The sequence below is a fragment of the Vombatus ursinus genome, unplaced genomic scaffold (genome assembly GCF_900497805.2).
Source record: "Vombatus ursinus unplaced genomic scaffold, bare-nosed wombat genome assembly UNPS02014825.1, whole genome shotgun sequence".
In the NCBI taxonomy this organism is placed as follows: Eukaryota; Metazoa; Chordata; class Mammalia; order Diprotodontia; family Vombatidae; genus Vombatus; species Vombatus ursinus.
The window spans coordinates 8308595-8334366 of record NW_020954603.1 but is presented as its reverse complement, the minus strand read 5'-3'; the positions used below and the strand labels follow the sequence as shown (position 1 = coordinate 8334366).

Below are 25772 nucleotides of genomic sequence, written 5' to 3'. Positions count from 1 at the left end.
TGCTCCCTCTGCCCCCCAGCCTGTGCCCCCTCTGATGCCTCCCTACCTGTGCCCCTCTGCCTCCCAGCCTGTGTCCTCTTTATCTTCTTCCAGCTGGTGTGCCGTCTGTCTGCCCCATAGCTGGTTCCCCCTCTTCCTCCTTACCCAGTATCCCTTCTGTCTCCTTAACTAATGTCCCTCTCTGTCCCCTTAGCCTGTGCCCCTGGCTGGTTTGGGGCCTCCTGTGCCCTGCAGTGTCAATGCCAGAATGGAGGCACCTGTGACCGCTTCAGTGGCTGTGTCTGCCCCTCAGGATGGCATGGGGAGCACTGTGAGAAATCAGGTCTGGGAGACGGTTAGGTTGCAGGGAGCAGGGAGGGCCACCCAGGGGAGGGTCCTGGGGGCGGCACGTAGGCTGCACAGCCTGGCCCCCGGCATGATGATTGGCTAGGGGCCCGATCTGCTTCAACCTTAGCCACAGTCTCAGGGCAGGCGTTTGTGGCTTCCTGGCCCGTTTGCCTGTCCGTGTGTCCTTGAGTGACTGCATACAGGTATATGTATGCACACGCACATACACACGAGCATCTCCACCATCCCCAGACCGAATCCCAGAGATTGTGAATGTGGCCTCAGAGCTGGACTTCAACGTGGGAGCCATGCCCGTGGTGAGCTGTGCAGCCACAGGGAATCCGCCCCCAGTAAGGGGCAACATGGAGCTACGAAGACCCGATGGCACTGTGTTTATGGTCAGCATCCCTCTTGACCCCTCCAACTATCCTCTGTGACCTTTCACCTCGCCCACTGTCTTTATGGTTGGTCTACTGTGACCCCATCCACTGATGTTCTGAACCCCTAGATAGATAGATAGATAGCCTGGGCCAGGCAAAGAGCCCTGGTAGGGCTCTGGAGGTAGGAACCTGGGTTCAAATCCACCTCTGATGTCTGCTGCCCATGTGACTGGGCAAGTCACTTCTTTTTCCTGGGCCTCAGTTACCTCATCTGTAAAAGGAGAAGGTAGAAGCCAGACCTTCCAACTCTATATTGATGATACTCTGACCTCTTTGTTATCCTTCTGGTCAGCCCTCGGCTGGCCTCAGTGAGCACTTCACCCTCAGCCTAAGCCCCCGTCCTAGCAAATGTCAGTGGCACAAAGCTCTTTCCCCCCTCTTCTCTCTCATACACACATATGTGCACACTTGCACACACATACATGCACATACAAACATACATGCACACATGTGCACATACATATACACACACACCACGGGCCTCCTCCATTCTCTTCTCCCTAAAATGAGAGTTACCCTGGATCACCTACACTCCTGTGATCTTACATAGCCTCCCACATGAAATTATGTCCTCAAACACATGTCCACATGTGGAGTAGTAATAACCGACACCTTTAAGGTGCTTTATATCCAGGGTTTCATGAGAGTTTTGCCGCCCCCTGGTGAGGGAGGTGGTGCAGGCATGCATCCCCATTGATAGATGAGAGAAAGTACCTCAGAGGGTGTGAGTGACTTGCCCAAGGTCACCCACACACCTGGGAAGCGTCAGAGGTGGGATTGGAACCCAGGTCTCCTAAACCTCCACTCTCTCTTGCTGCCTCTACGTGGATGTGGGCCGATACACAGCTGTGTCCATGTCGATCTCTGCATATACACTAATCAAGCTCCCCATTGACCATCCACAGCCGTCAAAGGCCATCATGGAAGTGGACAAGACCACTTCTGAGTTCCAGGTGCCACCTGTGTCCCTCTCAGACAGCGGCCTGTGGGAGTGTCGAGTGTCTACATCTGGAGGCCAGGACAGCAGGCACTTCAAGGTCAACATCAAAGGTGAGGAGACCCGGGATTATCTGGGGGATGGAAAGGGAGAACGAGCTCAAGAGGCCTGAGACAGTGGGATGGCATCAGGAAGGGGCAGGGATGGCGTCAGGAAGCCCCTGGGAATGGGATCTCATGGGATAGGAGGACCAGAGGGCATGAAGAGGAAGGAGGTGAGATCAAAGGCCTAGGATCTGGCATCTGCCAGGACAAGGTCTTTCCCTGGCACTGCCACCCTGCTGATCCTAGCCCCGACCCCTTCCCTGGGCCCCCATGGCTGTAGGGAAGCTGCCTGTAGGCCACCAATCTCAGAGCTGGCCCCTCTGGCGCCTGGCCTCTAGAAAACCCTCTTGTAGTCTGCTTCTCCCTCCCCCGGCCCCAACCTCAACCTGCATAGTTTGTATATTCCCTGAGATGTCCTCACTCTCCTGTCTTGCTCATTCAGCTGAGCCACATTCACTGGTTGCTTCTCACACCTAGATCCCTTCCACGGGATTCCCCTAGATTTCAGAGCAGTGTCTAAGCCCAATCCCCTAGGTGCCTCCAACTAACTGACTCTGGCCTCCTTCCCAGACTCCAAAGCCCTGGTCCTGACCCATAGGAAGGAGGGAAACAATCATTTATTAAATGCTTACTGTGTGCCAAGTGCTTTATAAATATTATTCGTTTAATTCTCACAGCAACCCTGGAAGGTAGATGCTATTATAATCCCTATTTTACAGTTGAGTAAACTGAGGCAAACAGAGGTTAAAGTGCCTTGTCTAGGGTCACACAACTGGTAAGTGAAAATTTGAACTCAAGTCTTCCTGACCCCAGGCCCAGGGCTCTATCCACCATGCCACCCAGCTGCCTCTAGGTATTTAATGAATCCTTGGTGATTGACCTCACGATACCATCTGAAGTGGAGCCCCTCCCCCATGCCATCTCTTGTCCTTGTCCAGCTTGGGCCTGTCCTCCAGGTTTGGGACCCTCCTTCCACAGCGAACGAGCTTCCCTTCATCCCTAAGCCCTCCCTCATCATTCCATGAGATGGCACTAGACTGTCCTTGAGACAAAGCAGGGTGAGGCTCACTCCTCCCCGCACAGGACAGCCCTTAACATAATTGAAGAGAGTCCTCACACACCCTGGAATAATCTCTTCTCTGTCTACACAACCCCAGACCCAAGGTCCACCAGCCTAGTTATTCTCCTCTGGCCAATCACCAGTTACCAACACCACTCTAAACTGTGGTACCCAGAACCAAACACAAAACTCCAGTGTGACAGAGGGCAGAGGGCAGAGGTGCTGCTGCCTCCTGATTCCTGCCTGCTCTGCCTCTCTCAAGGAAGCTCAACTTTGCATCGGCTTTTTTGGATACCATATCCCATGTTGACTCATGTTGAGCTCATGGTCAGCTAAAACCCCCAGATCTTTTTCAGAGCACCTGCATCATTACCACTCCTCCCCCAGCAGGCTCTTTTGAAGTTGATTTTGGGGGGGAGCTAGGCAATGGGGTTAAGTGACTTGCCCAGGGTCACACAGTTAATAAGTGTCAAGTGTCTGAGACTGAATTTGAACTCAGGTCCTCCTAACTCCAGGGCTGAAGCCCTATCCACTGCGCCACCTAGTTGCCCCTTCTCTCTCTCTCTCTCTCTCTCTCTCTTGATTTCTCGAACCCAAGTGTGAGACTTTACATTATCCCTGTTGGATGTCATCTGATTCAATTCAGCCCAATGCTCTAACACATCAACACCCTTTTAGAGCCCAATGCCGTCATCCAGTGGACGACTATCACTCCCAGTTTGGTGCGATCTACAAAGATGATGAGCCTGTCAAGTGATAAAAAATGTTCAAAGGCAAAGGGACCAGCGCCGATCCCTGGGGCACTCCGCTGGAGACCTCTGGCCGAGCTGACATAGAACTCTTAATAAGTGCTCTTTAAATCCAGTCTTTCAGACCATTTTGAATCTGTCTAATTGTATTATAATATTGTCCTCATGGGATCTGGAGCTGAAAGGGGCTTTGTAGTTGTTGTTTAGTTGTTTCAGTTGTGTCTGATTCTTTGTGACTCTATTTGGGGTTTTCTTGGCAAAGATACTGCAGTGATTTGCCATTTCCTTCTCCAGCTCGTTTTATGGATGAGGAAACTGAGGCAAACAGGGTGAAGTGCCCAAGGTCACACAGCTAGGAAGTGTCTGAGGCTGGATTTGAACTCATGAAGAGGAGTCTTCCTGCACTTTGTGCACTGTGGCGCCAGCTAGCTGCCCAGAAGGGACCTTAGGAGTCATCCAGTCCAACCCCCTCATTTTCTGTCTTTTTCCATCTCACCATCTTTTCCACAAGAATAGTATACGTAGTCAAACTCTCCTGATCCACTGGTCTAATGACCTTATTCAAAAAACAAAATAAACAAGGTGAGTTGAGTATGACCTGTCCTCAATGTGGCTCTTTGTGATTGCTACTTCCTTTCTTAGAGATAGGTTAACCTTTTTAATGAGCCATTCTAAAACATTCTAAGGAATCAAAGCTCTACGACTCCATTTCCCTTTCTTGAAAATCAGGATATTTGCCCTTCTCCAGTATTGGGGTACCTCTCCTGTTCGTCATCTTTCAGATATCATTGAGAGTGGCTCTGCAGTCGGTTGTCTAGCCAGTTCTTTCAGCACCCAAGAGTATTGTTCGTCTGGGCCAGGGGACTTGTCTCCATCCAAGGCAGCCTGGGGCTCTCTTCCCATCTCCTTTCTCAGCCCATTAATCACTTTTGTTCTGCATTTGCAATCTGAAGGTCTTTTTGCTTTTCAGGGAAAAGAGAAATGAAATTAGAGCTGAGCAATTCTGCCTTCTCTCTTTTGACAGTGACTATCGCATCTACGTGCAGTATATGTCCTATCCTTCATTGATCTTGTTTTCTCTTTCTTTTCTTTCTTTCTTTTTTTTTTTTTTTTTTTAGGCAATTGGGGTTAAGTGACTTGCCCAGGGTCACTCAGCAAGTAAGTGTCAAGCATTTGGTCTGAGATCAAATTTGAACTCAGGTCCTCCTGACTTCAGGGCCGCTGCTCTATCCACTGCGCCACCTAGCTGCCCCTTGTTTTCTCCATATACACAAATACTGCAATGAGTCTATGATCTCCTTGATTCTGAAATCCTATCAGTCATTGGCCCAATGATGTCCTTTACTCCAGTCCCACAGAGTTCTTCATTTGTTCTATCACAGAATCTGCTTTTGTCAGAAAAAGAGAACTCCAGCAGATATCTGGATAATTGAAGTCCCTCATCACAACTCTAGCCTGTCTCCTTAGGCTTCTGATCTGTTTCCCAGATTCCTCATTTATTTCTTCTCTCTGTCTAGATAGTTGCTAGGCTATTCACCTCTAAATGTTCTTAATCATCTTTCCCCTCTTTGGTTCTGCATTTCCTTAGGTGACTGTTTCATCTTAGCATATAATTCCCTGTCCTCTTTTCCCTTTCCTGCATCTTCTTTTTTTTTTTTTTTTTTTAGGCAATTGGGGTTTGACTTACCCAGGGACACAGCTAGTAAATGTCTGAGGCCAGATTTGAACTCGGGTCCTCCTGACTCCAAGGCTGGTGCTCTATCCATTGTGCCACCTAGCTGCCCCCTCCTGTGTCTTTTGAATAAGGTATACCCATCTGGTCCAGTCGGGGGTTGAGTCATCCCACCAAACCTCAGTGATGCCAATAAGGTCAGATTTGATTTCTTGCATTTTCATATTCTTCTCGTGTTTTGGATTCTGGCCCCACTCTACAGAAAGTTCTGTTTTACATACCACCGGTGACCCAGACGGGCAGCTAGGTGGCTCAGTGGACAGAGGGCTGAGCCTGGAGTCAGGAAGACTCATCTTCTTGAGTTTGAATTCAGCCTCAGACACTTACAAGCTATGTGACCCTGGGCAAGTCACTTAACTCTGTTTGCCTCAGTTACCCCTTCGGTAAAATGAGCTAGAGAAGGAATAGCAAAGACTTCAGTATCTTTGCCAAGAAAACCCCAAAAGGAGTCACAGAGAATTGGACACAACTGAAAAAAGAACTAAACAAAGTGACTCGGATAGCAGCAAGGTCAATAGCCTTCCTCAAGCTTCATCCTCTGCAGCCTCTGCTAGGATGCCTGCCCCTTCCTTCTGGATTCTCTCTCTCTGTCTCTGTCTGTCTCTCTCTGTCTCTGTCTCTGTCTGTCTCTCTCTGTCTCTGTTTGTCTGCCTGTCTGTCTCTCTCTCTCCTATCTGCCTGACTTCTCTTTTTTTAGCTCCTCTTTCTCTACCTGTCCTCCAACACACCACCACCACCACCCCTGACCAAGATTTTCTCCTTAGCTTTTATCTCTCACGCAGCAATCTTCTCTGCCTTAGGGCTTCAATTATTATGTCTCTGAGAAGATTCCCAGGTCTGGATCTATTCCTGACCTCCTCCCTTTGTAGGATCGCTTCCAAATCTCTCCCTGGATGTTCCCATATCTGGAAAAGGGAAGAAGCATTTATTAAACACCTATTATATGCTTTCTAATTCTTAATTCCTTACCTCTAACCTTGCTCCTATCACTGTGCTAAGAACTTTACAAATATTTCATTTGATCTTCACAACATCTCTGGGAGATAGATGTTATTATGATAGTTACGTTTTAGCTGAAGAAATTGAGACAGAAAAGAGGTTAAGTGACTTACCTAGGGTCACACAGCTACAACGCCACCTAGCTGCCATATCTGGTACTTCAGACTCATCCTGTCCAAACAACTCCTCATCTGCTTCCCCCAAACTGTTCCTTCTCTCTGTCCAGGGCACCCAGACTCAAAAGCCAGAGTCGCCCCTGTCCCTTATGTCTTCCCTCCATCTTATAAGAGGCCAGCTCCTGTTGGTTCTCTGTCCACGGTATCTCTTCTAATCTATCATGTGTTCTTTTATTGTGGTTATTTGTGGGGGTGGGGGGTGTGGGTGTGTGTACGTATGTGTGTTTTGCTATACCCACCACCTCTATTTAGACAACTCAGCAGTGCAGTGGATAGAGTGCTGGAACACCTGAGTGCAACTCAAGCCTTGGACACTTACAAACTGTGTGACCCTGAACACATCATTTAACTTCTGTCTACCTCAGTTTCCTCAACTGAAAAATGAGGATAATAATAGAATTGTTGTGAGGATCAAATGAGATAATATTGTAAAGTCCTTCATATAGTGTTTGGCACGTGGTAGGAGCTATATAAATGCTAGCCATGTATCATCATTATCAGCTGCGTGACCTTAGGCAAATCACTTAACCTCTGCTTGCCTCTGTTCCTTCATCTGTAAAATGAGGATAATAATAGCACCTGCCTAGCATGATTGTTGTGACAATCAAATGACGTGATGTTTGCAAAGTGTTTCCTACACCTTAAAGCGCTATAAAAATGCTTATTATTTCACCTGGCTCAGGGTCATAGGTCAGGGGTCAGGGGCACATCCCCTCCCACCTAGACAGTTGCATTTGCCTCCTAATTGTTCTCCTGGTATCCGACCTCTCCAGGCTTTAGCTGAGGGCACTGAAGGCTTCTTTACCAAATGTGCAGAATAGGGGATGGTTAGACAGCAGTCATTCTGAAGAAGATCTGAGGGTCTTACTACTTTGCAGCTCTCTCTCTATGTGATAATAAGGGAGCCAGATAAGCTAGTGTGATTTGGGCCTTCGTGGAGAGGGAGGGGCATCAGGAGGCAAGAGTAGCCCCTGTCCTCTGCCCTGGGCCGTATGAAAGATAGCATTCAGGTCTTTAAGCGTCTCCTTTGTGCCAGGCGCTGTGCCTACAAGGACACATGAAAAGGTCCCTGCCCTCAGGAAGCTTCCATTGTCCCGGAGGGGCAGAATTTTTGTACAGATAAGCCAAAAGACCCTGAGATTTACAAAGACCTTACCCAGGTTAGAGTTCTTGGGTTGCGCTTTGAAGGAAACTAAGCATTCTGGGAGGGGGTGGCAAGGAGGGAGTATGTTCCAGACTTGGCTAACTTCCTGTCAAAGCCATAGAGATGGAAAATGAACCATCGTGGACAGGAAGTAGCTTGCAAGCCAGTTTGCTGGGAACGTAGGGTGGAGAAATTATGACATACCCCTGGAAAACAAGATGAGAACCAGATGATGGAGGGCTCTGAATACCAAGATGTGGTGTTTGTATTTTGTTTTATTTTATTTAGCGGCAGTTGGGGCTAAGTGACTTGCCCAGGGTCACACAGCTAGTGTTTGAGGCCAAATTTAAACTCAAGTCCTGCTGAGTCCAGGACCGGTGCTCTCTCACCATGCCACATGGCTGACCCTGTATTTTATTCTTGAGGTAGTAGAGAGCCATTGAAGATTTTTGATCAGATGTGTGACATGGTCAGCCCTCAACCCTAGCCATAGGGAAGGAGGGTTCAGAGGGGAATACAATGAGTTTCATTTTGGACCTGATGAGTTTGAGATGCCAAGCAGACATGTAGGTAGAGATCACCCACAGGTGCTCGATGTGGGATTGGAGATCTGCAGAGACAGGGGCTAGACCATGGAGATCTAGGAGTCCTTTGTAGAGAGGTGATTGTGCCATGGGAAATGATGAGAAAGAGGATGTAGCGAGAGAAGGGGGCCCAGGCCAGGGCCCTGGAGAGACACAAAGAGCAGGATACTGACCCCATAAAGAGTCTGAATGGTCTGGCAAAGAGGAGGTAAGAGCAGTTAAAAAAGGCCAGCAGAACATGGGTGCCATGGAGAGGCAGTTCAGTGTGCAGAGGCTTGGAGCAGGATCGAGAAGGGACTGTTGAATTTGGCAGTGACCTTGGAGTGGGCAGTCTCCATCTGGTGGTAAGCTAGGAAGCTAGAAAGGCAAGGGGGAGGTGAGGAAATGGAGGCATTGAGTGGGAAGGCCCCATCCTAAGAGTTTTTCAGTGGAAGGGTAGAGAGATAGAGGACAAGAGCTTGAAGGAATGTCAGGGTCCTGCTGTGGGCAGCAGGAAGGAGCCAGTGGGTACAGGGAGATTGTACAACAAAGTGAGAGGGGATGATGGAGGGAGTAGTCCCCTGGAGGGCTGGGATCAAGGGCACTGGGAGAACAGCTGGCTTTGGCCTCCTCTTCCTCAGAGATTGGAGCAGAGGAGGAGAAACTGGGGCCGGGGCTGGGAGACAATGAAGAAGGGTGTTGATTTATAGAAAGGGAGAGATGAGGGAGCTCGAGGCAGAGGCCTGGGCTGGGAGCCAAGGAGGAGAAGGGTGGCCCCAGGCTACTACTCCTCTACTGAGGAGTGGGGACAGGGTGGTTGGATGGGAGATGCAAGGGAAGAAGAGGAGGCTTGGACCAGTGATGGACAGTCCTGACAACAATCAAAGGATTGCCCTGCCCCGGCTGAAATTGGAAATCACACATTTGTAGTGAACCCAGAAGGCTGGCCACTTGACTTCATCCCTCCCTCCCTCCCTCATCAGCTACAGAACTTCCATGGAGGGCTGACACTGGGTCAGAGGCCTGGGGCCCACGGCATGGGAAGTTCCATTCAAGAATGTGGGAGTGGACATGGTGCAGTGATTGGCACATGCCAAGTTTTATTCCGCTTGGCCCTAAGACAGAATTCAGAGAAATGGGTAGAGGTTACAGAGAGATAGATTTAACCCTGATATTAGGGAGAAAAACCTTAACAATGAGCCGCCCCAAAGTGAAGGGAACTGCTTCACAGGGTAGTGAGTTTCCAGTCACTGGAGGTCTTTAGGCAAGGGCTAGATGGTCGTTTGGAAGGCTTCATGCTTTAGGAAGGCCAGATCAAATGCTATTTAAGGTTGACTTCCAATTACGGAATCCTATGATCTGTAATTCCTTCAAGGTCATACTGGGAGTGGGGAACAGAACCCAGCTCTCCAGCCCACATGCCAGGCCTCTTTCCACCACCTGACACTGTGCCATCTGGGGTCTCACAGCTCCCTCTGGTGTGATCTTAGGAGTTTAACAGAGTTGGGGATCCAGATCTGGAGGAGACTCTAATGGGCATCTGGCCCAACCTCCTCATGGTACTGGTGAGGAGACTGAGTCCCTGGGTATGTGGGGTGTGGAGGAGGCTTGCCAGTGCCACCCAGAAGTAAAGTGTCCTGGCTAGGAACCTGAGCCCTCTAGCTCCGGGCCTGTGATCAAGGCCTTTTCTCACATCCCAGGGACCACTCCATGCATTCACTGGGCAGTGGCATCAGGAAGGCCCCTTTTCCAGCCCAGGGTTGGGTTTTCTCCTTTCCTGTTAGTCTGTAAGCCTGGGGTACACACTGCAGAGCCCTCTGAGGACCTCAGGGGTGGGTCTTCATACAACATCCTCCCCTCTCTCAGTTCCTCCAGTGCCCATGGCCCCACCAAGGCTCCTGGCTCGCCTCAGTCGCCAACTCGTGGTCTCCCCACTGGTGCCGTTCTCAGGGGATGGGCCTATCTCATCGGTGCGCCTACGCTACCGGCCTCAGGACAGCTCTGCGGCCTGGTCCACAATCGTGGGTGAGTTAACAAAGGGAAAGGGGGAACAGAGGGAGAATGAGCAGGGTGAGGGAGAAGGCAGGCTCTGGGGGGTGGCCAAAGGAAGGTCCACTGTGGTCCACACTACCCTCCATGGGCTCCCTGCGTTTCCTTTTTGCCTTCCCTGTCTGCTCTTCCTGACCACTGTGACCTCCCTTCCTGGCAGTGGACCCCAGTGAGAACGTAACCCTGATGAACCTCCGGCCTCAGACAGGTTACAGCGTTCTGGTGCAGTTGAGCCGCCCAGGAGAAGGGGGTGAGGGTGCCTGGGGGCCACCCTCCATCATGGCCACTGACTGCCTTGGTGAGAGTCCTGCCCATCCCTGGGGGGAGGGGAGGAAGTCCCTCCCAGGCAGACCCCTGACTGATAAAGGCTGTGTCCAGGCATAGTCTGTGGCCCTTTCTTCCTCCCTTGACCCCACTCTACCTAACCCCTACCTCTGGCTGCAGAGCCCACGCTGCGACCTTGGCTGGAGGACTGGCACGTGGAGGCCCCAGACTGGCTTCGAGTGACCTGGTCCTTGCCTGCCGTGCCTGGTCCTCTGGTGGGAGATGGGTTCCTGTTACGCCTGTGGGACCCAGTACGGGGTCACGAGCTGCACAAGAATGTCACATCCCCCCAGGCACGCACCACGAAGCTGAATGGCCTCGTGCCAGGCACCTTCTACCAGCTGGAAGTGCAGCTCTATCATTGCACACGCCTGGGCCCCGCTTCACCACCAAGACGCGTGCTCCTGCCCCCCACTGGTACAGGGACATGGGAAGTGGGGGAAGGGAGGGGTCACAATGGGAAGGTTGTTAAGGGACCTGGGAGGTAGTGGGGCTGTTGGAAGGCCTGGAGGACACCAGTCCTTTGCCGTCCTTTCCCCCGACCTCCCCAGGTCCCCCAGCTCCCAGGCTGCTCCGGGCCGAGGCCCTGTCGGACTCAGCCATCCGGCTGACCTGGCAACGTCCCGAGACCCCAGCTGGAGCCATTGCCAAGTACATTGTGGAGCTGCAGGCGGTGGGGGGCTCCGGGGAGCCACTCTGGGTAGACACAGAAGGAGCCGAGGAGAGCACTGTCATCCAGAGCCTCAATGCCAGCACGTGCTACCATTTCCGGGTTCGAGCCAGTGCTCAGGGCCCGGGAGATTGGAGCGAGGTAGTGGAGGAGACGACGCTGGGCAATGGTGAGGCAGGGGTCCCTTCTCTAGGGGGAGCCGTGGCTGGGCCCTCACAGCCCTCCGTGCCCTGGCCAGCTCTGGTCACCCCCCTCCTTATCTCCTTCCCAGGGCTGGAGAACGAGGGCCCGGCCCAGCACAGCCGAACAGCCAGCCCTGGCCTGGATCAGCAGCTGGTGCTGGCCGTCGTGGGCTCTGTGTCAGCCACGTGCCTCACCATTCTGGCTGCGCTGCTGGCCCTGGTCTGCATCCGCAAAAGCTGCCTCCATCGAAGGCGGACCTTCACGTACCAGTCAGGCTCGGTCAGTGATGTGGGGCCTGCACGTGGGGCTCCCTCCAGCAGGCCGGGGGTGGGTGCGTGGATGTGTCTATGCATGTCAGAGGCCCTCCTTCCAGATTGGCATGCTGCTGCCTCCCTCATCTCTGCCTGTCTCAATGCGTCTGTCTGTTCTCATGCCAGTGGGCCTGTGCCCTCTAACCGTGGGGTCCTACATGCATACACACCTTCACGTGGGGCTCTGTTGGTCTGTCCATGGGTCTCAGGAGGAGAGCAAGGCCGGGGACTCCCACAGGTAGGGGGGTCAGGCTGGACCAGACCTGAGACAAGGACATGTCTTAGCCCCAGAGAGCCATCTCAAGCCTGGTGAGCCCCCCTGCCTCAGACTCTGAGGCTCCTTCCTCTTCACTTCAGCCTTCTGCCCAGTGCTGTGGGCCCTCCACCAGAGCCTGGGTGGTTAGGCCAGGCCAGGAGACATTTATTAAGCACCTACAATGGGCAAGGCCCTGGGCATAGAGTTATGACCCAAAGGAGTCCTCGTCCCCAAGGAGGTCACTCCCTTCCCTCTCTCTTTTGTATGTTATCTTACCCCATTAGAATGTAAGCTCATGGAGGGCAGGCACTGTCTGTCTTTTTCATTTGTATCTGTACCCCTAATGCTTAGCACAAGGCCTGGCACAGAGTAAGCACTTCATAAATGCTTCATCTCTCTATTTACCTTGGGGAGGGGGGAGAAGAACAGCACAGACACAGAAAGAGTTAGATGCAGTAATTTGAGCAGAAAGATGCCATTGGTAACAAAGGGGGTCAGGAAAGGACCGAAGAGCTGAGCTGGGCCTGGAAGGAAGCTTGGGATCAGGGTGGGGGGAGAAGGCGGGGGTGGAGAGGAGGACGGAGTGCATTCCCCAGTCTAGGGCATGGACAATAGTCCAGACTGACTGGAAGCAGGAGATGGGTGGGATTGATCTGATGACAGCTTGGGTGTGGGTGTGGAGTGAATGAGAGTGTCTAGGAGGATGCTTTGGTGGTGAGCCACGAGGTCAAGAGTCCAAGAGTACTCAGAAGAGGTGGATCTGGGACATGCGGCTGGAGATGTCCAGGAAGCAGATGGTGATCTGGGACTGGGGCTCATGGGAGAGACTGAGGCTGGAATTCTAGAGATCTAGACCTCATCTACCTAGGGATGATCATTCCAGGTGGGGGAGCTGATGAGGTCACCCAGTGACAAAGTAGAGAGAGAAGAGAAGAGAAGAGGGCCCAGGCCAGAACCTTGAGGGACTGCCCTAGTTAGATGAAGAGCCAGCAGGGTCAGTTTCTGGGTGCAGAACTCTGAGCTGGACACCGGAAAAGGATCACATCTAGCTATCTAGTAGTCAGATTAGAGGGGCAGGGGCAGCTAGGTAACTCCAGACATAGAGTCCTGCACTTGAAATCAGGAAAGATTGGGTTAAAATCCTGCCTTAGACACCTACTGGCAGTGTGACCCTAGGCAAGTCACTTTCCTGCTCCCCGCCTCAGTTTCCTCAACTGTAAATGGGGAGGGTAGGAATAGCATCCACCTCCCAAATCCTTATGATCAGATATCTATAAAGTGCTTTTCCAACCTTTGAGTTCTGTTGTTGTTGTTATTGTTGTTGTTAGATTAGAGATAGTCCCTGCCCTTGGGAAAGTCGTCAATATGGGGGCAGGGATAGAGGTAATTGGTCACCATCTGCCACTAATATTAAGTTTACAATTCACTTAAACCCCCGGGTAATTTTCAGCTTTGTGCCATCAGCGAGATTGATGAATGTGCCATGTAAGCCTTTATAAATCCATGGTAAAAATGTTAAATGAGACAGGATCCAACCTCCCCAAGTATTCCCTTAGGTAATGTAGAAAACGCTGCTGGCTAGGAACCTGGCAAAAAGGGACATCACCTGCTGGGGAAGCCTGAGAGGGAGGAAGCCAAGCCTCAGGTTGGGGCGTGGAGATGAGGGAAGGTTTCCTGGAGGAGGTGACGTTTGATCAGGGCCTTGAAGGATGGTAGGGATTCTGCTGGTCAAGTTCAGGGGTGGGGAAGTATTCTGAGCTGAGGGGGCAGTGTGAGCAAAAGCGCACGGATGTGTGGGAAAACACAAGACATTGTGTCAGCATGAGACATTGTGAGGAATCCAGAAAGGGGCAGAACAGGAAGTATAGGGAATAAGGCTGGATTGTGGTGGGCCTCGAATGCCAGGTGCATGGGGGCTGGGTGTTTTCAAAGACAACTTCAAGGGTTCACAAGTTGGAGCTGAGAGGCCAGTTGGGTTGGACTGTGGGGTGGGGGGAGGGGAGAAAATCATACAACTGGAAGAGCAGGAAGGGACCTGGCTATAAAGGCTGTAAATGACAGACAGAGAAGTTTGTGTTTGATGCTGGAGATGGGAGGGAGTCACTAGAATATATTAAGCCAGGGAGAGCCTAGAGTCTGCACCCCCGGGTTACTGAGCTTGGCTTCTGTTCTTTGCAAAATTCTGAAATGTATGATGAAAGCCATAACTAAAGAATATCTGTAAGTGAGGAGGCAGATAGGACACAGGCTGGATGACCACAAAGGACCATTCTGATTCTGTGTCTGATCCCACGATTGCCTGCGGAAAGGCAAGTGGGGATCATGAAGAACCAGGATAACATTTCAGTGACTGGTCATGCTAGTCTAGCCATGTTTCCTTTCCCGGCAATAGCCTCAGGCAGATAGATGAAGGATATGGCATAGCTATGGTCTTTTTTTCTTTTTTTCCTTCGGCAAGGCAATCAGGGTTAGGTGACTTAAACAAGGGTCACACAGCTATTAAGTGTTAAGTGTCTGAGGCTGGATTTGAAGTCAGGTCCTCTTGACTCCAGGGCCAATGCTCTATCCACTGCATCACCTAGCTGCCCCCCTCATAGCTATGATCTTACCTGGGTTTTAGCAAGGCTTTTGACAAAGTATCTCATGTTATTTTGTGGTGAGATACGGGAAATTAGGTGGATTCAAAGCCATCCAACCAGCTGAACTTAAAGAGTAAGCCAGCAATAAACCAATGTCAACTTGGAATGTCTCCAGTGGATTGCCCCCGGGGGTCAGTCTTGGTTCCTGTCCCATTTAACATTTTTACCATGGATTTATAAAGGCTTACATGGCACATTCATCAATCTCGCCGATGGCACAAAGCTGAAAATTACCCGGGTGGTTTAGATGAACTGTAAACTCAGTATGAGTGGCAGATGGCAGCCACAAAAGCAAACAGAATGATAGGTCACATTGAGAAGCATTCTGTTCAGGAAGAAGGAGGTAGTAGTTTTATCATGTCCTGCCCTGTTTAAATCTCAGCTGGAGTCTCTGAGGGCATCGTGTTTGGTTCCAGGAACCACAGTCTAGAGGAAGAACATTGTTGAGCTGGGGGATGTCCAGAGGAGGGCAGGCAGGTGGTGAAAGGCCGGAGCCCATATCCTTGAGGATCAGTTGTAGGAACTGCGCATGTCTACCCTGGAGAAGAGAATATTTGGGGGGAGATATGAGAGATATCTTCAGATCTCTGAAAGACTGTCATGTGGAAGGGGAATCAGCCTGATTCTGCAGGAGGAACAATAGGTGAACTCTGCAAAGAGGCAGAGTCCTAATCCAGAGCTGTCCCAGCGTGGAAGGGGCAGCCTCAGGAGCTAAAATGTTTACCGTCCTTGAAAGTACCACATGTAGGGATTCTTGTTCAGGAGCCAACTGGCCCCCGAGGCTCTGTGATTTTGTCTTTACCCATATCTCTGGGTGTGTGGTAGTATGTGTTGTTTACTTCTGTCCATGTTTACCTCTGTTCACACATCCTGCGTCCATGTGTCCCTATCTGCCAGTAGCTTTGGCCACAGGCTGGTTGCTGTCCCTATGACCTCTTATGTCTTCACCTGAAGTGACTGTCTACTCTGTCCCCAAAAGGGGGAAGAGACTGTCCTACAATTCAGCTCTGGGACGCTGACCTTGACCCGCCGTCCGAAGCCGCAGCCAGAGCCTTTGAGCTACCCCGTGCTGGAGTGGGAAGACATCACCTTTGAGGACCTCATTGGGGAGGGTAACTTTGGCCAGGTCCTTCGCGCCATGATCAAGAAGGATGGGCTCCAGATGAATGCTGCTGTCAAGATGCTCAAAGGTCCCAGCCCTGTCCTAGCCTCCAGTTCCCAATGCCTGTCCTATTCCTGAACTTGGCAAGCCCTGACCCTAGAGCCTCTACCCCAGTTCTAACCCTTGACCCCCTGACCCAGGGGGGTCAGCTGCCCAGCTGTAATCCAACCCCCTAGCCACAGTTCTGACCCCCATCCCTCATTCCCCCTTAGTCAAACCCACTCCAAGCCCAACCCAAAGCCTGTGTTTAATCCCAATCCCAAGACCCCAGTGGCCATCCTGACTCTGATACTGGCTCCCATTGGGTCCAGAGTTTGCCTCAGAGAATGACCACCGTGACTTTGCTGGAGAATTGGAGGTGCTGTGTAAGCTTGGACACCACCCAAATATTATCAACCTGCTGGGAGCCTGTGAGAACCGAGGTGAGGCCCCTTCCCGCTCTGATCCCTAACCCCCAACCCCAGAATCACTCCCTGATCTGATGGTCCTCCAACCTCGCCACCCCCAGGGTACCTGTACATTGCCATCGAGTACGCACCGTACGGGAACCTGCTGGACTTCCTTCGAAAAAGCCGAGTGCTGGAGACAGACCCTGCCTTCGCACATGAGCACGGCACTGCCTCCACACTCACATCCCAGCAACTGCTGCGCTTTGCCAGTGATGTGTCCAAGGGCATGCAGTACCTGAGTGAGAAACAGGTACTGCCCATTGGGAGTTGGGGAAAGAGAGGGCGGGAGCCCTGGCTGATTTCAAAAGAGGAAAGCGAGGGAGATCAATCAAGTGGCAAGCATTTATTAAGTACCTTCTGTGTGGCAGGCACTCAGAAACACGCTGTGGTGCCCAGGGAGCAGCTTTCTCCCCACAAGGGGATGGCCACCCCAAGAGGAACCTCTCGCCCATGTCTTGTCCCGAGAGGTTCAGTGTCCCTTCTTCCTTTCATCCTCCACTGGTCCCTCCTGCCCAGAGAAGGATCTCTTCTCCCTTTTCTTCCTGGCTCCCTCCAGGCATATTTCTTTCCTCCATCTGGGAAGTCCAGGAGAAGCAGCTGCAGCAGACAGCCCAGCTTCTCTTTGCCTGCCTTTGGAAGAAGCACAAATATAGCAGTTTCCCATCTCAGGATTTCTCTGCCCATGCCTTCCTAAGCTCAAAGGATGACAGCTCCCTTTGCTAACTTCCACAATCAGCTTCCCGTTCCTGACTCTGTTCAGGACCCCACCACTGATGAGCTCCTGAGCACAGCCTTTGAGCTCGCCTCTCTTGCCCAAGCACCGGTGAGCAGTCATGGGGTGAAAAATCCCCAAGCCTCTGGCCTGGCAAATGTTCCAAATGCCCTTAATCCAATTCAATCAGTCAATAAGCACTTATTAAGCACCTGTTGTATGCCAGGAACTTAGGATAGGAAAAAAAAGTAAAAACAGCCCCTGCCCTCAAGGGGCTCACATTCTAAAGGGCCACATGTATAAATCAGAACACTTGAGCTAAGAACAGAATAGACAGAAGGGAACCTGGGAAGGGAGCCAGGAAAGGCCTCCCGAATGGGGTGAGATGAGAGCTGAGTCTTGAAGGAAGCCAACAGAGCTAAGAGGTGGTGAGGCATCGGAGGCAGCCAGTACCGAGCTACAGAGGTCAGGGAGGGAAGATAGTGAGCAAGGAACGCCAAGTGGATCAATACGGTTGGCAGCAGAGCAAGTAGGCTGTATTCTGGGCTCTGTTTTTCCCCCTCTGTACTCTCTCAGCAGCTTATCTCTATGTGAAGAATTCTGAGTTCTCTACACCCAGCCCTAACCTCTCTCCTGACATCTCGAATTGGATGTCATAAGCATCACAAATTATGACGCATTAATCATCTGCAGTGCCTCTGAGTGAGACAAGGTCTGCCCAAGCCATTTGCCAGGGCCTGGGAATGGACTCTCTCTCCTTTTCAGAAAAGTCCTGGTTAGTCTGGCTGGCCTTACTACTCTCTACCCACAGTTAGTCTGAGACCTGAGGCAATGAGGCAAGGTGGTCTAACATAGAGAGCACTGAATTTGAAGGCAAAGGACCAGGGTTCAAATTTCCCCTGTGCTACTGACAATTTTTATGAACTTGGACCAGTCTTACTTCCCTGGGCCTCAGTTTCCTCATCTGTTAAGTGAAGGAATCAGACAAGATCACAGATTCACAAAATTGGGAGGGGCTTTGGGAACATCTAGTTTGACCTGTCCCCAAAAGAAGTTCCTTCCCTCCCCCCACTCATGACCAAATCAGCAGGGGTCCATTCAGCCTCTGCTGAAAGACCTCTGAGGCATCTTCCAGTTTTAGACCTCTGATCCTCTGACCTCCCTGGACTGTGAATGGAGTCACTTCTTTTGTCATCTTTGTCCTTCTTGAGGCAGTGCAGACCAACCCACTGTGTCTTTATGCCCCCCAGCCCGACTTCAGTAAGAGCCCCCTGTCTGACCCCACCCACCTGAACCCAGGAGGCTCTGGCAAAGCAGAAGCTTTGGGGTCTGAAGGACCTGGGATAGTTGTCCACATCCAGACAGTCTGCATCTCCTAGGGAAGTCAAAACTGTCCCCTTCACAAAAAGACTAGCAGTCTCTCTCGTCCATACCCAACGCCCAAAATATACCCTGCAAACCCTGTGCTCTACCCTAAACCAACCCCCCATGACCCATCTTTCTCTGTGCCCACACCATGCCCTGAGCCCATGGCATCCCTGTGACCTGCTACCTCTATGCACACTATACTCTGCACTCTCTGTGCCCCACCCTAAAGTAGTTCCCCACCTCATTTTATGCCCACACCACGCCTTGTGCAACCTCTGTTCACCCCTGGAGCCCCCATGCCTTGTACCCCACTTGTCACGTCTTTGGATCCACAATGCCCTCATGCTCTGTGCTTATTCCATGCCCTGTTCCTCCCTGTTCTCATCCCTAGATGCACGGTGAACTCCATATGCTGTGCCCCTCTGCTCTCATGCCTGGGCCACAATGTCCCCCATCCCCTGTTGCCTCTGCTTGTAATATGCCTGTACTCCTCTCTTCCCACCTCTGGACTCATAGTGCTCCCTGTGACTTGTGCAATCTATTTTGAACTTGGTACTCACATCATACCCTGTATTCCTCTGTTCTCACCCTAGTCTCACAGTGGCCTCCATGCCCTGTGCCCCTTTGCTCTCATCCCTAGGCCCATACAATGCCCTGTGCCCCTCTGCTCTCACCCTGGGCCCACAGTGCCCCCATACCCTGGACCCACACCATGCCCTGTGCCCCTCTGCTCTCATCCCTGGACCCACACTATGTTCTGTGCCCCTCTACTCTCATCCCTGGGCCCATACCATGCCCTGTGCCCCTCTGCTCTCATCCCTGGGCCTACACTATGCCCTGTGCCCCTCTACTCTCATCCCTGGGCCCACACCATGCCCTGTGCCCCTCTGCTCTCATCCCTGGGCCCACAGTGCCCCCATGCCCTGGGCCCACACTATGCCCTGTGCCCCTCTGTTCTCATCCTGGGGCCCACACCATGCCCTGTGCCCCTCTGCTCTCATCCGTGGGCCCACACTATGCCCTGTGCCCCTCTGCTCTCATCCCTGGGCCTACACTATGCCCTGTGCCCCTCTGCTCTCATCCCTGGGCCCACACCATGCCCTGTGCCCCTCTGTTTTCATCCTGGGGCCCACACTATGCCCTGTGCCCCTCTGCTCTCACCCTGGGCCCACAGTGCCCCCATGCCCTGGACCCACACTATGCCCTGTGCCCCTCTGTTCTCATCCCTGGGCCCACACTATGCCCTGTGCCCCTCTGCTCTCATCCCTGGACTCACACTATGCCCTGTGCCCCTCTGCTCTCATCCCTGGGCCCACATTATGCCCTGTGCCCCTCTGCTCTCATCCCTGGGCCCACACCATGCCCTGTGCCCCTCTGCTCTCATCCGCGGACCCACAGTACCCCCATGTCCCCTGAAGTTCATCCACAGGGATCTGGCAGCCAGGAATGTGCTCGTGGGGGAGAATCTGGCCTCCAAGATTGCAGACTTTGGACTGTCCCGGGGGGAGGAGGTCTATGTGAAGAAGACGATGGTGAGTCTGAGGCCGCTCAGCCCAATCCTCAGGGCCCCCCCAAGCCTCCATGTCCCCAGTCACCCCAATCCTATTATTCCCCCAGTACACCTCACTTCCCCCCTCCTGACACTCTCACTTGGTGTCTCCTGGGTCCCAGGGCCGGCTCCCTGTGCGCTGGATGGCCATTGAGTCCCTGAACTATAGTGTCTACACCACCAAGAGTGATGTGTGAGTGAGAAGGGGCATTTAGGAGAAGCAGACATGGGATGTGGGGGCTGGGGAGAGAAGGGTGACAGGAGAGGGATGGAGGGGGGTGATGGGGTGGGGAGAGGAGAAAGGGTGACAGGGTGGGTATAAGGAGAGGAGATAGGGTGAGCAGGAGAGAGAGGAGGGGTGACAGGCTAGGGGCAGAGAGCAGAAGGGGTGATGGGGTGGGGTAAGGGACAGGACAAGAGCTAAAAAGTGAGTGTAGGGAGAGAAGGGGACAGAGTGAGAATGAGGGAAGGAGAAGGGCACTGGCTAGGTCTGGGGGGTAGGGAGGGAGCAGGGGAGCCTGGTGGGGCTTGGGGAGCAGTGGAGATCCCTGGGGATAGATCTAGGCTGAGGGCTCAGCCCAGAGGCACCCTTGGGTCAAAGCCACAAGGACATTTAGGCGGGGTTGAAGGAGTGGCGAGGTATAAGGGAGCTGGTTGAGGGTCTGGGGAGCCTGGTCTGGGTTTAGGAAACATTGTCCACCCCCCTCCCCCCATCTCCCAGTGGATGCCTCCTCCCCAGCCCAGAGGCCGGGAGGAGAGAAGGCCTTATTGTTCCATCGTCCAGTGCATTGTTCTTTTGGGACACTGTGACATTGTTGTCCATCAGGCTGAGTCTGGCCCCAGTGATTCCCAGCTGGTGCCCTGGAAAGGAGGGGATGAGTCTGTGAGGGAGGGGTATATGCGTGGCACCCTGACTCACACAGGCTGAACAAGGCTACTCTCTTCTCTCTGCAGTTGGTCCTTCGGGGTTTTGCTCTGGGAGATCGTAAGCCTTGGTAACGCCCTTGCCCCTATTAGTGTTCCCCACTTCCACCCCAGCCCTCCCATCTCAGTCCCGAATTCTCAGGCATGCTATGGATTACAGCCCCAGCCCCCTGTCCAGGTCCCCACATTCCAGGCCCCAAAACCAAAGTCATTGCCATGGAAACCTATCTGCAATCCCTCAGTCGTACCCCCAGCACCCCCTAAATGGCCCACCCCCTACTCGAATCTCCCTGTGCCAGTCCCTGCCCTGGTGCCGGGCAGGGGAGGGATCTAAGGCCAGGCCTTCTCTTGCAGGGGGCACACCGTACTGTGGAATGACATGTGCTGAACTCTATGAGAAGCTGCCCCAGGGTTACCGGATGGAGCAACCTAGGAACTGTGATGATGAAGTGTATGTGAGGCCCAGCCCCTTTCTCACCCACACCCTTGAGGGCCCCCAGGCCTTTGGACTACGTGCTGGCAGTGCCCAACTTCAGCAGAGGGTCAGGGGCGTGCCGCTCGTCAAGCCTGAAAATAGGCTGAGACTAGAGGGTCCTGGAACTTCAGTCTGCTCAGACTGAGTCAGTGTCACCCCGCCTCCACCCTGCCCTCCACTCCCCAGGCCTGAAGGGCAGAGTCCTCCCGCTTACTGTCCAATCTCATGGCTGGTGATGCCTCACACTCCCACACACTATTCATACCAGGCCTTGAGGTTAGTGATTCCTCATCCCCAGAGCTCAGGGTCCCCGTCCTCCCATCTTCCAGGGCCCAAGGACCTATAACCTCCCATCTCCTAGGCCTGAGAGTCAATGAAAACCCTCCCCCACCAGGGCCTGAGGGTCAGTGTTCCCCCAAACTGCCGATCGGTGATGCCTCACACTCACCCACACACATCCACACCCCAATCCCGGGGATCCATGTCCCCACATTCCCAGGTCTGAGAGTTGGTGACCTCCCCCCATAGGTATGAGCTGATGCGCCAGTGCTGGAGGGATCGTCCGTATGAAAGACCGCCCTTTGCACAGATCTCCCTACAGCTTGGCCGCATGTTAGAAGCCAGGAAGGTGAGAACATCCGGCTGACCCCAGGAGGGGAGGCCAGCTCCTGGAACCTGGCCATTCAGCTCGGTTCTGAAGCCCATCAGTATCCTTTGGGATCCTAACTCTAACACCCCATGTGTCTCCTCTTCTGCAACCTTAATGAGCCTGTCGTCTATACTTTTAGCTGAGTCATTGATCTAGAAGTGTTGACTAGCACAAGGTCAAGCACAGATCTCTGGGGCCCTCGCCTAGAGACTTCTCCCCAGGTTGTCACTGAACCCATCACAGACTCACACCTGGTTACTCACCTAGGCCTAACTCCATCTGACTGTCCTGTCATCCAGCCCACATATCACCATCTTCTCCCCATGGACTTTGTGAGAAATGGTTGAATGTCTGTCTTGACCCTGGCCAGGCATGTTAATAATAAGTATTCTTCATAACTCTGAATCTTCTGCGCTCTCTCCTCCTAGCCTCTGTCCCTATCCCCAGAAGACAGGGCTTCCTTTGCAGAGTCGTAGAATCTGGGGCTGGAAGGGACCCCCAGACATTTAGAGAATGTAGCTTGTTACCTGTGCCTTACTAGGGGGTGGAAGGAAGATTATTCCTAGAGGATGGCCCTGGAGCTACCCTCTGATGCCAACACCCTTGTCTCCCTCTCTCTCAGGCCTACGTGAACATGGCACTGTTTGAAAACTTCACCTATGCAGGTATTGATGCCACTGCAGAGGAAGCCTGAAAGTCTGTGGTGGCTCTGTCCTCCCTGCTGGCCCTTCAGCCCCCTGGTGGACAGATGCACACAAGTCCACCTCGTCCAGCATGAGACCACAAAGCTCCTGTGATCTTGGACCAAACCAGCCTCAGTGAATCATATTTTTAGTTTGGCAAATAGAAGGGGTACAGATGGCAGTGCCAGGACCCCTGTGCCAGCTCTGGACAGCTCCTGCTGCCTTTCCCCCGGTGCACTTACTCCTCCTCCGTTGAATTATTACTTGCCCCTCCCCAATAAGCAAACCCTCCCTCTCTGTAGTTACTCCTCTCCCTCATGCAAATACCTTCCCCACATAGCCCTGCCCCCTCCTATGCCCTCACTGGGGGCAAATAGGGCCAATAAAACATTTGGTTATGCCCCAGAGTCTTGCTATGGTGGATTTCTTCTCTCTGGCTTTACTCTTAGATTGGGGGTGGGGGAGGACATTGAGAGAGATTAGATGAATCAGATATGATCCCAGGGTAGCTACTAGGACTCCTGAAGACTGAACTTGGGCCCTGTGTCACACCATCACCCTCTTGGGTAATGATTCTCCCCTACATCAGACAAGAAAATGTATTTAGCAGCTAGATGGAGGATGGGTCAGAGAGGGAAGGAGAATCTGGGAACCACTGGGAGATGGTCAAATAGGTCCAGGCAGACATAATGAGGGCCCGAACAAGAGTGATAGCTGTGGAGGGGATGGATGGAGATCTGGCAACTGATTGGGTGTGTGGGAGAGGCAGTGAGGGAGTCAAGAGTCAAAGGTGACTCCAAAATAGCTGATCTGAGTAACTGGAGGGATGAGGAAGAAGGTGTGGAGGGAGAATTGGAGGAGCGCTGGGTTGGGGAGGGAAGGCATGAGTGTCCTCTTGGACATGGTGGGCTTGGAAAGCCAATTGGACTTCTAGGTGGGGATGTCCAGGCAGCCATTAAAGGGACAGCGAACTCAGGAGTGGGGCTGGGAGTCACCTGCCCATGGGAAGGAGTTGACTAAGTGAGAGAGTGTATCAGGAGGAGTGGAGGGCCTAGGAGAGAGCCTTGAGTGAGACCCATAGCAAGGAGGAGGGACAGAGGTCACTCGTGACAAGGATCTAGCAAAGGAGACTAGGCAGTCCTGGAGGAATGGGAAGGTGTCTCTGAGAAGGGGTGCTTCGCCATCACAAAAGCAACAGTCCAAGAAGGGTGAGGACAGAGGAAAAATGCTGGATTTTCCTATTCATGGCCAGTGGGAGAGTGCTTTCCATTCAGAGATGAAGATACATATTCCAGGCCAATTCAACCCAACCAACATTGAGTAGATGTCTCCTCTATGCTGGGCACTGTCCTGCCTGGTGGGCTCACAAAGACAAGAGAAACAATTGTGCCTGCCCTGAAGGAGCTGCACATGCCAGATTTTATATGTGTGTGTGTGTGTATGTATATGTATATATGTATGTGTATGTACATGTGTAAATGTATATATGTATATGTATACACACATACACAAAATATTTTAATTTTTATTTATATATTATCTATTGTATTTTCTGTTTTATTTATTTTTATTGCACACATACACATACATATATGCCCATTAAGGGGGAAAGGAGAGAGCACTGACAGCTAAAAGAATCCAGGAAGGCTTCTGGTAGGAGAGGGCATGGGAGATGAGCGTTGAAGGATGCTGGGAATTCTGAGAGGTAGAAGCACAATCAATCAATCAATAAACATTTATTAAGATCCTACTATGTGCCAGGCATAGGAAAGACTGCCTATAAAAATGCAGGGAAATGGAAGATAGGGTGCTAGGTTTGAGGATGAGCAAGCTGGCCTATTGGGCTGAAACAGGAGAGTGTGATGGGGAGAAGAGGAGACAGTGTGGCTAAGCCTAGGAAGCTGGGTTGGTACCAAGGCCAGAAGGGTGTGTATTGGATCATAGGGAAAGAGGGAGCCACTGACGTGTCAAGCAGGAGAGCTGGTCAGACCTATGCTTTAGGAAAATCACTTTGGCAGCTATGGGAAATAGACAGGAAGGAGGAGACACTGGGACTGAGTGACCCCCCCCCCCAGAAGGTTATTACAATAGTGCAAGCAAGAGGTGATGAGGGCCTTCACCAGGGTGGTGGCCATGCGAGAAGAGGACAGATGCAGGAGATATCTTAGAGACAGAAACAGCAAGGTTTGCAAATGATTTTACAAAAATGATCTCATTTGTATCTCACAGTAACCCTGTGAGGTAGACTTCATCACTACGCCCACTTCCCTTGGGTCAATACTTATGAGGAAACTGAAGTTCAAAGTAACTGGCCCAGAGTCACAGAGCTCCCAAATGGCAGAGATGGGATTCCAAAGCCTCAATGCAAAAGACTAAGAGAGATCCAGACAACCAACAGCCCAGACAAGTCAAGACTCTCCTTGAAGACCCCCAGTGACAGGGAGCTCAGTACCTCCTCTCATAAGAGTGGAGACTCTCAGAAAAGACCTTAGAGTGTGTTTTCAATTCAGTCCTTTCTCAGTTGTGTCTGACTCTTCATGACACCATTTGGGGTTTCGTTGGCAAAGATACCAGAGTGGTTTGCCATTTCCTCCTCCAGTTCATTTCACAGATGAGGAAACTGAGACAAACAAGGCTAATTGACTTGCCCAGGGTCACACAGCTAGTAAGTGCCAGAGGCTTAATTTGAACTCAGATCTTCCTGACTCCAGGCCTAGTGCTCTATCCCCTGTGCCACCTAGTTGCCCCTTGGAGTTTGGTAGTCTTGTCCTTATTGCCTCAAGCATCCTCTCTAGAATAAACCTGACAAATGGGCATTATTTAAAAACTTCCAAGGGAGAGAAGTCCATCTCTCCCTGAGGCAATCCCTTCTACCTTTAGAGATCCCCGATCCCTAGGAAGCTTTTCCTGGAATCAAGGCTAAATTGGTCTCTTTGCAGCTTCACCACCCCCACCCCCACCAGCACCAGCACCAGTACCACCACCCCCACCAGCACCAGCACCAGCACCAGCACCACCAGCACCACCACCACCACCACCAGCACCACCACCACCACCACCACCATCACCACCACCAGGACCACCAGCACCACCAGCACCACTACCACCCCCACCCCTACCAGCACCACCCCCCCACCA

General features: G+C 52.1%; 2 protein-coding genes across 2 annotated transcripts in view; both read left to right on the top strand.

The window, feature by feature from the left end:
• The window catches only part of TIE1 (tyrosine kinase with immunoglobulin like and EGF like domains 1), a 31833-nt gene extending 8792 nt beyond the window's left edge, over positions 1-23041 (top strand). The window contains exons 7-23 of the mRNA XM_027838031.1: positions 194-322; positions 580-725; positions 1673-1817; positions 10098-10256; positions 10441-10578; positions 10725-11021; positions 11156-11443; positions 11546-11736; positions 15643-15853; positions 16137-16247; positions 16334-16524; positions 19773-19886; positions 20026-20096; positions 20858-20898; positions 21182-21278; positions 21831-21930; positions 22574-23041. Of these exons, the coding sequence (XP_027693832.1) occupies positions 194-322; positions 580-725; positions 1673-1817; positions 10098-10256; positions 10441-10578; positions 10725-11021; positions 11156-11443; positions 11546-11736; positions 15643-15853; positions 16137-16247; positions 16334-16524; positions 19773-19886; positions 20026-20096; positions 20858-20898; positions 21182-21278; positions 21831-21930; positions 22574-22645 (2501 nt within the window). The 3' untranslated portion in view covers positions 22646-23041. The remainder of the gene's footprint in view (positions 1-193; positions 323-579; positions 726-1672; positions 1818-10097; positions 10257-10440; positions 10579-10724; positions 11022-11155; positions 11444-11545; positions 11737-15642; positions 15854-16136; positions 16248-16333; positions 16525-19772; positions 19887-20025; positions 20097-20857; positions 20899-21181; positions 21279-21830; positions 21931-22573) is intronic.
• A 282-nt stretch (positions 23042-23323) lies between these two features.
• MPL (MPL proto-oncogene, thrombopoietin receptor) overlaps positions 23324-25772 on the top strand; it is a 29410-nt gene continuing 26961 nt past the window's right edge. The window contains exon 1 of the mRNA XM_027838073.1: positions 23324-23424. Coding sequence (XP_027693874.1) covers positions 23324-23424 — 101 coding nt within the window. The remainder of the gene's footprint in view (positions 23425-25772) is intronic.